Genomic DNA, 12,416 nt, shown 5'->3' with positions numbered 1-12,416 from the left:
TGTAGTAATGAAGTCAGTCAAATTGACCTATTTCATTTTATTAATTTAGATTTTGTAGTAATGAAGTCAGTCAAATTGACCTATTTCATTTTATTAATTTAGATTTTGTAGTCGTGAAGTCGGTCAAGTTGACCTATTTCATTTTATTAATTTAGATTTTTAGTCTTGAAGTCGCTCAAGTTGACCTATTTCATTTTATTAATTTCGATTTTGTAGTTGTGAAGTCGGTCAAATTGACCTATTTCAGTTTATTAATTTAGATTTTGTAGTTATGAAGTTGGTCAAATTGACCTATTTTATTTTATTAATTTAGATTTTGTAGTTATGAAGTCAGTCAAACTGACCTATTTCATTTTATTAATTTAGATTTTGTAGTTATGAAGTCAGTCAAATTGATCTGTTTCATTTTATTAATTTAGATTTTGTAGTTGTGAAGTCAGTCAAATTGACCTATTTCATTTTATTAATTTAGATTTTGTAGTTATGAAGTCAGTCAAATTGATCTGTTTCATTTTATTAATTTAGGTTTTGTAGTTATGAAGTCAGTCAAATTGACCTATTTCATTTTATTAATTTAGATTTTGTAGTTATGAAGTCAGTCAAATTGATCTGTTTCATTTTATTAATTTAGGTTTCAGAGTTATGAAATCAGTCAAATTGATCTGTTTTATTTTATTAATTTAGGTTTCAGTAGTTATGAAGTCAGTTGAATTGACCTATTTCATTTTATTAATTTAGATTTTGTAGTAATGAAGTCAGTCAAATTGACCTATTTCATTTTATTAATTTAGATTTTGTAGTAATGAAGTCAGTCAAATTGACCTATTTCATTTTATTAATTTAGATTTTGTAGTAATGAAGTCAGTCAAATTGACCTATTTCATTTTATTAATTTAGATTTTGTAGTAATGAAGTCAGTCAAGTTGACCTATTTCATTTTATTAATTTAGATTTTTTTAGTCGTGAAGTCGGTCAAGTTGACCTATTTCATTTTATTAATTTAGATTTTTTAGTCTTGAAGTAAGCTCAAGTTGACCTATTTCATTTTATTAATTTCGATTTTGTAGTTGTGAAGTCGGTCAAATTGACCTATTTCAGTTTATTAATTTAGATTTTGTAGTTATGAAGTCAGTCAAATTGACCTATTTCATTTTATTAATTTAGATTTTGTAGTTATGAAGTTGGTCAAATTGACCTATTTTATTTTATTAATTTAGATTTTGTAGTTATGAAGTTGGTCAAATTGACCTATTTTATTTTATTAATTTAGGTTTTGTAGTTATGAAGTCAGTCAAATTGACCTATTTCATTTTATTAATTTAGATTTTGTAGTTATGAAGTCAGTCAAATTGACCTATTTCATTTTATTAATTTAGATTTTGTAGTTATGAAGTCAGTCAACTTGACCTATTTCATTTTATTAATTTAGATTTTGTAGTTATGAAGTCAGTCAAATTGACCTATTTCATTTTATTAATTTAGATTTTGTAGTTATGAAGTCAGTTAAATTGATCTGTTTCATTTTATTTAGATTTTGTAGTTATGAAGTCAGTCAAATTGATCTGTTTCATTTTATTAATTTAGGTTTCATAGTTATGAAGTCAGTCAAATTGATATGTTTCATTTTATTAATTTAGGTTTCGTAGTTATGAAGTCAGTCAAATTGATCTGTTTCATTTTATTAATTTAGGTTTTGTAGTTATGAAGTCAGTCACATTGACCTATTTCATTTTATTAATTTAGATTTTGTAGTTATGAAGTCAGTCAAATTGATCTGTTTCATTTTATTAATTTAGGTTTCGTACTTATGAAATCAGTCAAATTGAGCTGTTTCATTTTATTAATTTAGGTTTCGTAGTTATGAAGTCAGTCGAATTGACCTATTTCATTTTATTAATTTAGATTTTGTAGTAATGAAGTCAGTCGAATTGACCTATTTCATTTTATTAATTTAGATTTTGTAGTAATGAAGTCAGTCAAATTGACCTATTTCATTTTATTAATTTAGATTTTGTAGTAATGAAGTCAGTCAAATTGACCTATTTCATTTTATTAATTTAGATTTTGTAGTCGTGAAGTCGGTAAAGTTGACCTATTTCATTTTATTAATTTAGATTTTTTAGTCGTGAAGTCGCTCAAGTTGACCTATTTCATTTTATTAATTTCGATTTTGTAGTTGTGAAGTCGGTCAAATTGACCTATTTCAGTTTATTAATTTAGATTTTGTAGTTATGAAGTCAGTTAAATTGACCTATTTCATTTTATTAATTTAGATTTTGTAGTTATGAAGTTGGTCAAATTGACCTATTTTATTTTATTAATTTAGATTTTGTAGTTATGAAGTCAGTTAAATTGATCTGTTTCATTTTATTTAGATTTTGTAGTTATGAAGTCAGTCAAATTGATCTGTTTCATTTTATTATTTTAGGTTTCATAGTTATGAAGTCAGTCAAATTGATCTGTTTCATTTTATTAATTTAGGTTTCGTAGTTATGAAGTCAGTCAAATTGATCTGTTTCATTTTATTAATTTAGGTTTCATAGTTATGAAGTCAGTCAAATTGACCTATTTCATTTTATTAATTTAGATTTTGTAGTTATGAAGTCAGTCAAATTGATCTGTTTCATTTTATTAATTTAGGTTTCAGAGTTATGAAATCAGTCAAATTGATCTGTTTCATTTTATTAATTTAGGTTTCGTAGTTATGAAGTCAGTTGAATTGACCTATTTCATTTTATTAATTTAGATTTTGTAGTAATGAAGTCAGTCAAATTGACCTATTTCATTTTATTAATTTAGATTTTGTAGTAATGAAGTCAGTCAAATTGACCTATTTCATTTTATTAATTTAGATTTTGTAGTAATGAAGTCAGTCAAATTGACCTATTTCATTTTATTAATTTAGATTTTGTAGTCGTGAAGTCGGTCAAGTTGACCTATTTCATTTTATTAATTTAGATTTTTTAGTCTTGAAGTCGCTCAAGTTGACCTATTTCATTTTATTAATTTCGATTTTGTAGTTGTGAAGTCGGTCAAATTGACCTATTTCAGTTTATTAATTTAGATTTTGTAGTTATGAAGTTGGTCAAATTGACCTATTTTATTTTATTAATTTAGATTTTGTAGTTATGAAGTCAGTCAAACTGACCTATTTCATTTTATTAATTTAGATTTTGTAGTTATGAAGTCAGTCAAATTGATCTGTTTCATTTTATTAATTTAGATTTTGTAGTTGTGAAGTCAGTCAAATTGACCTATTTCATTTTATTAATTTAGATTTTGTAGTTATGAAGTCAGTCAAATTGATCTGTTTCATTTTATTAATTTAGGTTTTGTAGTTATGAAGTCAGTCAAATTGACCTATTTCATTTTATTAATTTAGATTTTGTAGTTATGAAGTCAGTCAAATTGATCTGTTTCATTTTATTAATTTAGGTTTCAGAGTTATGAAATCAGTCAAATTGATCTGTTTTATTTTATTAATTTAGGTTTCGTAGTTATGAAGTCAGTTGAATTGACCTATTTCATTTTATTAATTTAGATTTTGTAGTAATGAAGTCAGTCAAATTGACCTATTTCATTTTATTAATTTAGATTTTGTAGTAATGAAGTCAGTCAAATTGACCTATTTCATTTTATTAATTTAGATTTTGTAGTAATGAAGTCAGTCAAATTGACCTATTTCATTTTATTAATTTAGATTTTGTAGTAATGAAGTCAGTCAAGTTGACCTATTTCATTTTATTAATTTAGATTTTTTAGTCGTGAAGTCGGTCAAGTTGACCTATTTCATTTTATTAATTTAGATTTTTTAGTCTTGAAGTCGCTCAAGTTGACCTATTTCATTTTATTAATTTCGATTTTGTAGTTGTGAAGTCGGTCAAATTGACCTATTTCAGTTTATTAATTTAGATTTTGTAGTTATGAAGTCAGTCAAATTGACCTATTTCATTTTATTAATTTAGATTTTGTAGTTATGAAGTTGGTCAAATTGACCTATTTTATTTTATTAATTTAGATTTTGTAGTTATGAAGTTGGTCAAATTGACCTATTTTATTTTATTAATTTAGGTTTTGTAGTTATGAAGTCAGTCAAATTGACCTATTTCATTTTATTAATTTAGATTTTGTAGTTATGAAGTCAGTCAAATTGACCTATTTCATTTTATTAATTTAGATTTTGTAGTTATGAAGTCAGTCAACTTGACCTATTTCATTTTATTAATTTAGATTTTGTAGTTATGAAGTCAGTCAAATTGACCTATTTCATTTTATTAATTTAGATTTTGTAGTTATGAAGTCAGTTAAATTGATCTGTTTCATTTTATTTAGATTTTGTAGTTATGAAGTCAGTCAAATTGATCTGTTTCATTTTATTAATTTAGGTTTCATAGTTATGAAGTCAGTCAAATTGATATGTTTCATTTTATTAATTTAGGTTTCGTAGTTATGAAGTCAGTCAAATTGATCTGTTTCATTTTATTAATTTAGGTTTTGTAGTTATGAAGTCAGTCACATTGACCTATTTCATTTTATTAATTTAGATTTTGTAGTTATGAAGTCAGTCAAATTGATCTGTTTCATTTTATTAATTTAGGTTTTAGTACTTATGAAATCAGTCAAATTGAGCTGTTTCATTTTATTAATTTAGGTTTCAGTAGTTATGAAGTCAGTCGAATTGACCTATTTCATTTTATTAATTTAGATTTTGTAGTAATGAAGTCAGTCGAATTGACCTATTTCATTTTATTAATTTAGATTTTGTAGTAATGAAGTCAGTCAAATTGACCTATTTCATTTTATTAATTTAGATTTTGTAGTAATGAAGTCAGTCAAATTGACCTATTTCATTTTATTAATTTAGATTTTGTAGTCGTGAAGTCGGTAAAGTTGACCTATTTCATTTTATTAATTTAGATTTTTTAGTCGTGAAGTCGCTCAAGTTGACCTATTTCATTTTATTAATTTCGATTTTGTAGTTGTGAAGTCGGTCAAATTGACCTATTTCAGTTTATTAATTTAGATTTTGTAGTTATGAAGTCAGTTAAATTGACCTATTTCATTTTATTAATTTAGATTTTGTAGTTATGAAGTTGGTCAAATTGACCTATTTTATTTTATTAATTTAGATTTTGTAGTTATGAAGTTGATCAAATTGACCTATTTTATTTTATTAATTTAGATTTTGTAGTTATGAAGTCAGTCAAACTGACCTATTTCATTTTATTAATTTAGATTTTGTAGTTATGAAGTCAGTCAAATTGATCTGTTTCATTTTATTAATTTAGATTTTGTAGTTGTGAAGTCAGTCAAATTGACCTATTTCATTTTATTAATTTAGATTTTGTAGTTATGAAGTCAGTCAAATTGATCTGTTTCATTTTATTAATTTAGGTTTTGTAGTTATGAAGTCAGTCAAATTGACCTATTTCATTTTATTAATTTAGATTTTGTAGTTATGAAGTCAGTCAAATTGATCTGTTTCATTTTATTAATTTGGGTTTCAGAGTTATGAAATCAGTCAAATTGATCTGTTTTATTTTATTAATTTAGGTTTCGTAGTTATGAAGTCAGTTGAATTGACCTATTTCATTTTATTAATTTAGATTTTGTAGTAATGAAGTCAGTCAAATTGACCTATTTCATTTTATTAATTTAGATTTTGTAGTAATGAAGTCAGTCAAATTGACCTATTTCATTTTATTAATTTAGATTTTGTAGTAATGAAGTCAGTCAAATTGACCTATTTCATTTTATTAATTTAGATTTTGTAGTAATGAAGTCAGTCAAGTTGACCTATTTCATTTTATTAATTTAGATTTTTTAGTCGTGAAGTCGGTCAAGTTGACCTATTTCATTTTATTAATTTAGATTTTTTAGTCTTGAAGTCGCTCAAGCTGACCTATTTCATTTTATTAATTTCGATTTTGTAGTTGTGAAGTCGGTCAAATTGACCTATTTCAGTTTATTAATTTAGATTTTGTAGTTATGAAGTCAGTGAAATTGACCTATTTCATTTTATTAATTTAGATTTTGTAGTTATGAAGTTGGTCAAATTGACCTATTTTATTTTATTAATTTAGATTTTGTAGTTATGAAGTTGGTCAAATTGACCTATTTTATTTTATTAATTTAGGTTTTGTAGTTATGAAGTCAATCAAATTGACCTATTTCATTTTATTAATTTAGATTTTGTAGTTATGAAGTCAGTCAAATTGACCTATTTCATTTTATTAATTTAGATTTTGTAGTTATGAAGTCAGTCAACTTGACCTATTTCATTTTATTAATTTAGATTTTGTGGTTATGAAGTCAGTCAAATTGACCTATTTCATTTTATTAATTTAGATTTTGTAGTTATGAAGTCAGTTAAATTGATCTGTTTCATTTTATTTAGATTTTGTAGTTATGAAGTCAGTCAAATTGATCTGTTTCATTTTATTAATTTAGGTTTCATAGTTATGAAGTCAGTCAAATTGATCTGTTTCATTTTATTAATTTAGGTTTCGTAGTTATGAAGTCAGTCAAATTGATCTGTTTCATTTTATTAATTTAGGTTTTGTAGTTATGAAGTCAGTCACATTGACCTATTTCATTTTATTAATTTAGATTTTGTAGTTATGAAGTCAGTCAAATTGATCTCTTTCATTTTATTAATTTAGGTTTCGTACTTATGAAATCAGTCAAATTGAGCTGTTTCATTTTATTAATTTAGGTTTCGTAGTTATGAAGTCAGTCGAATTGACCTATTTCATTTTATTAATTTAGATTTTGTAGTAATGAAGTCAGTCGAATTGACCTATTTCATTTTATTAATTTAGATTTTGTAGTAATGAAGTCAGTCAAATTGACCTATTTCATTTTATTAATTTAGATTTTGTAGTAATGAAGTCAGTCAAATTGACCTATTTCATTTTATTAATTTAGATTTTGTAGTCGTGAAGTCGGTAAAGTTGACCTATTTCATTTTATTAATTTAGATTTTTTAGTCGTGAAGTCGCTCAAGTTGACCTATTTCATTTTATTAATTTCGATTTTGTAGTTGTGAAGTCGGTCAAATTGACCTATTTCAGTTTATTAATTTAGATTTTGTAGTTATGAAGTCAGTTAAATTGACCTATTTCATTTTATTAATTTAGATTTTGTAGTTATGAAGTTGGTCAAATTGACCTATTTTATTTTATTAATTTAGATTTTGTAGTTATGAAGTCAGTCAAATTGATCTATTTTATTTTGAGATAGGCGATAGAAAATAAAATTTCATTGAAAAAACATTTGAAATGTATTTAGGAGTTCTAAGAAAATATTTTTAAATTTAACATGAAAATTACTGTGGAAATGGACTGTTTGAAACAAATTGACTGTTCAAAACAAATTATTATTTTATTAAAATATTTCACTAAAAATATGACTTTCTGTATGTTAACTTATTAACTGAAAGATTGCCAAATTTTGTGAAGATGATATATATATACACTGTGTTTAAAAGGATTGCTGTTAATGGAAGGTATGTGTATTCCTTAAAGTTACTATAAATCACCATAATGTAATATAGTATATTTCATATGTTTGAGGATATCAAGATTCTCAGTAGATTGTCTTTTTTTTTAATAGAGTAATTGTTATATATTATGGCAAAAGCAATTTTTTCATTATATTTTCCTTGGACAAAACCATTTAATAACTAGAAATTAAAGCTACACGTGTTGATGTAGTAATAGTGATTATGAAACACAGGAAATACGATAATGTGAAAATGACCTCAGCGGTGATTACACTTAAAAGTTCTATAGTTTTTCAGAAGGAGAAACAAGTTTTTTGTGTATCTTTTATATTTTAGATTACAGAACTAAAGGCCAAGCAGTCGACTTCTGAGAAAGAAGCACGAACAAGAGTACAGACGCTCCAGAAGAAAAATAATGAACAAATTCAAGAGTTACAGGTAAAAACTTTACTCTGTTCTGATGGCACATTTATAACTTGAGAAATGTACTCAGAATCTCATTATTACATAGTATCTTCTGTTCTGATGGCACATTTATAACTTGAGAAATGTACTCAGAATCTCATTATTACGTAGTATCTTCTGTTCTGATGGCACATTTATAACTTGTGAAATGTACTCAGAATCTCATTATTACATAGTATCTTCTGTTCTGATGGCACATTTATAACTTGAGAAATGTACTCAGAATCTCATTATTATGTAGTATCTTCTGTTCTGATGGCACATTTATAACTTGTGAAATGTACTCAGAATCTCGTTATTACATAGTATCTTCTGTTCTGATGGCACATTTATAACTTGAGAAATGTACTCAGAATCTCATTATTACGTAGTATCTTCTGTTCTGATGGCACACTTATAACTTGTGAAATGTACTCAGAATCTCGTTATTACGTAGTATCTTCTGTTCTGATGGCACATTTATAACTTGAGAAATGCACTCAGAATCTCATTATTACGTAGTATCTTCTGTTCTGATGACACATTTATAACGTGAGAAATATACTCAGAATCTCGCTATTACGTAGTATCTTCTGTTCTGATGGCACATTTATAACTTGAGAAATATACTCAGAATCTCGTTATTACGTAGTATCTTCTGTTCTGATGGCACATTTATAACTTGAGAAATATACTCAGAATCTCGTTATTACGTAGTATCTTCTGTTCTGATGGCACATTTATAACTTGAGAAATATACTCAGAATCTCGTTATTACGTAGTATCTTCTGTTCTGATGGCACATTTATAACTTGAGAAATATACTCAGAATCTCGTTATTACATAGTATCTTCTGTTCTGATGGCACATTTATAACTTGAGAAATATACTCAGAATCTCGTTATTACATAGTATCTTCTGTTCTGATGGCACATTTATAACTTGAGAAATATACTCAGAATCTCGTTATTACATAGTATCTTCTGTTCTGATGGCACATTTATAACGTGAGAAATATACTCAGAATCTCGTTATTACGTAGTATCTTCTGTTCTGATGGCACATTTATAACTTGAGAAATGTACTCAGAATCTCATTATTATGTAGTATCTTCTGTTCTGATGGCACATTTATAACTTGTGAAATGTACTCAGAATCTCGTTATTACATAGTATCTTCTGTTCTGATGGCACATTTAGAACTTGAGAAATGTACTCAGAATCTCATTATTACGTAGTATCTTCTGTTCTGATGGCACATTTATAACTTGTGAAATGTACTCAGAATCTCGTTATTACATAGTATCTTCTGTTCTGATGGCACATTTATAACTTGAGAAATGTACTCAGAATCTCATTATTACGTAGTATCTTCTGTTCTGATGGCACATTTATAACTTGTGAAATGTACTCAGAATCTCGTTATTACGTAGTATCTTCTGTTCTGATGGCACATTTATAACTTGAGAAATGTACTCAGAATCTCGTTATTACATAGTATCTTCTGTTCTGATGGCACATTTATAACTTGAGAAATATACTCAGAATCTCGTTATTACATAGTATCTTCTGTTCTGATGGCACATTTATAACGTGAGAAATATACTCAGAATCTCGTTATTACGTAGTATCTTCTGTTCTGATGGCACATTTATAACTTGAGAAATATACTCAGAATCTCGTTATTACATAGTATCTTCTGTTCTGATGGCACATTTATAACTTGAGAAATATACTGAGAATCTCGTTATTACGTAGTATCTTCTGTTCTGATGGCACATTTATAACTTGAGAAATATACTCAGAATCTCGTTATTATGTAGTATCTTCTGTTCTGATGGCACATTTATAACTTGAGAAATGTACTCAGAATCTTGTTATTACATAGTATCTTCTGTTCTGATGGCACATTTATAACTTGAGAAATATACTCAGAATCTTGTTATTATGTAGTATCTTCTGTTCTGATGGCACATTTATAACTTGAGAAATATACTCAGAATCTCGTTATTATGTAGTATCTTCTGTTCTGATGGCACATTTATAACGTGAAATATACTCAGAATCTCGTTATTATGTAGTATCTTCTGTGTAGTTAAACATGTTGTGACTTTCATTTCTGCTCCTCTTTGTGAGCAATCCATTTGTCAGTTTGAATTGTTTTTCTGCCTATTCTGAAGTATAGGTTTCTATTTAACCTTTCTTATACATTAATGATATGTTAGTACAACTTTACCTTGACATGGTAATTACTAGTGAAGACAAGCTTTAAATATAACCAAATACCACTGATGGGAAGTAGTGAGTTTTGGTTTCTTGAGATACTGTGAAAGCACAGCTTCTGTTGGGAAACTTAGATGTAAGGACAAACCACAGATCTGTGAATAATTTATTAAGATATTGTTTTTATTCATGGTAAATTGTCTTGAAAGCTCACAGACATCAGGTAAATGTAGTTAAATTTATATAATGGCAAAATATTCCAGTAACTTAAACGTGGTATCTTGAATTATTACTGTTTGTAAATGTCATTCTGTCTTGTATGAGAAATGTTGATGGATGACATCACCATTAAATCTTTACAGGAATGTATATTTTATAACTAAAGTGGTGGCTAGTATCAACAAAATATATTAACTCTATATATAAAATGGAAGAACACTAATAAAGACAACATTTTAGCAGCAGTATTTAACATTGTTTTTATGACAGTATTTAACATTTTTTAGCAACAGTATTTAACATTGTTTTTATGACAGTATTTAACATTTTTTTAGCAACAGTATTTCACAATGAAATTTCAGCAGTTTCACAATCTCATAAGATTATTATAAGAAATCTTATATGATTGTTCTTAAGACAAAAGTAGATGCTATGTAAATGCAGTGTGCATTTCATGATTTCTTAATATTTGATTATATGTAATTAATCATTACACAGATAAACTTACTGCCAGAATTTTAGTTGATAGAACAAATGTTAATGTTATATAAGTTTTAAGTTCATACTCTTATAAGGAATTGTTTTTTTTTAAATCCTTTATCTCTCCTGGTGTGACAGTTGCTTCCTAGATCTTGTTTAATTACCACCAATCCAAGCAGAACATGATTCAGAGTTATAAACCATACAATCAGAGCACTTGTCACATCCTCACTTTCACAAGTAGTCAATAGTTTTGTCAGACACTTTGTACTGTATTGTTGATAGCCAGTAGAAAGCTAAACTTGCAATCTGCTAAATATATTACATTGGTTTCAGTACCAAGTATTGTATATCTTACCTTTAGTTTTATAGTTTCTCTTGGGGTGTTTAGATCACAACCTTAGCAAAATTTTAAGATCCATTTGGCACCATAAGTTTTAATTGTTATATTACACTGTCGTATTATATTTATGTAAGTAGAAATTTAGTGTACTAGTATCATTAGTAGGCTTAAGTTTCATTGTCAGCAGATAGCACACAAACAGGACACATGTGAGTACTGTATTTCTTTTTATCATGTATATTATCTATTTATTAAGTGTTATAAAATAGGCTAAAATGTAAAAATTAGAACCTTATTAGGTTAGATTGAATAAGATAAAGAAAAATTTCTTCATGAGGTTTGCTTGGTAACAACTTGTTACATCATTTAATACAGTTAACATATGTTAACAGATTTACAACTTGGGTGGTGCGATTATTTGTCAGATAATAAAATATAAAGATAACATTACAAAATAAGTACAAGCTGTTTAGGATAAACAAATGTAGTTTCCTGTTAGTTTGCAGTCAATTTAGAAAGATAGAAATGGGTAATTTATATTCATTTTGTGTTTTTATGGTAGCTACAAACTTGACTGAGTCTATGTAGAATTAGATAGGAAAAATAATAGATAAATTATAAAGTTTAACTGAAAAAAGAGGTTTGATATTATTTTAGGAGGTTATAAAAATGAAATATGAAAATTTTCAGATGAATAAAAGTATTGTTAATATTAACATGAATATCACTTTACACATGGAGTTGTCAGTATTACGACTCCATATATTCATGAACAAAACTTTAGTACTAATACTTCCTACAAAATACACGTGTAGTTGTCAGTATTACGATATATTCATGAACATAACTTTAGTACTAATACTTCAACAAAATGCACATGGAGTTGTCAGTATTACGATATATTCATGAACATAACTTTAGTACTAATACTTCCTACAAAATACACATGGAGTTGTCAGTATTACAACTCCTTATATTCATGAACATAACTTTAGTACTAATACTTCCTACAAAATACACATGGAGTTGTCAGTATTACGATATATTCATGAACATAACTTTAGTACTAATACTTCCTACAAAAATCAGGTTTTTTTGATGTACAAAAGATCTGTTTTACTGGAATATTTTCAAACTTTATGAAAATACAGATAAGATTTTGAAAGTATTAGTGTGGAAACTGATTTGCTTTGGGGTCACAAGG

At 26.6% G+C, this 12,416-nt stretch overlaps 1 protein-coding gene across 4 annotated transcripts in view; it reads left to right on the top strand.

Moving 5' to 3' along the window:
• Positions 1-12,416, top strand: part of LOC143250420 (protein FAM76A-like) — a 42,376-nt gene that overhangs the window by 28,628 nt on the left and 1,332 nt on the right. For all 4 annotated transcript variants that reach the window (XM_076500890.1, XM_076500889.1, XM_076500888.1 and 1 more), the window contains exon 9: positions 7,841-7,942. In XM_076500890.1, coding sequence (XP_076357005.1) covers positions 7,841-7,942 — 102 coding nt within the window. The remainder of the gene's footprint in view (positions 1-7,840; positions 7,943-12,416) is intronic.

The sequence above is a fragment of the Tachypleus tridentatus genome, chromosome 5, assembly GCF_004210375.1.
Source record: "Tachypleus tridentatus isolate NWPU-2018 chromosome 5, ASM421037v1, whole genome shotgun sequence".
In the NCBI taxonomy this organism is placed as follows: domain Eukaryota; kingdom Metazoa; phylum Arthropoda; class Merostomata; order Xiphosura; family Limulidae; genus Tachypleus; species Tachypleus tridentatus.
This window is presented reverse-complemented; position numbering and strand designations above follow the sequence as displayed.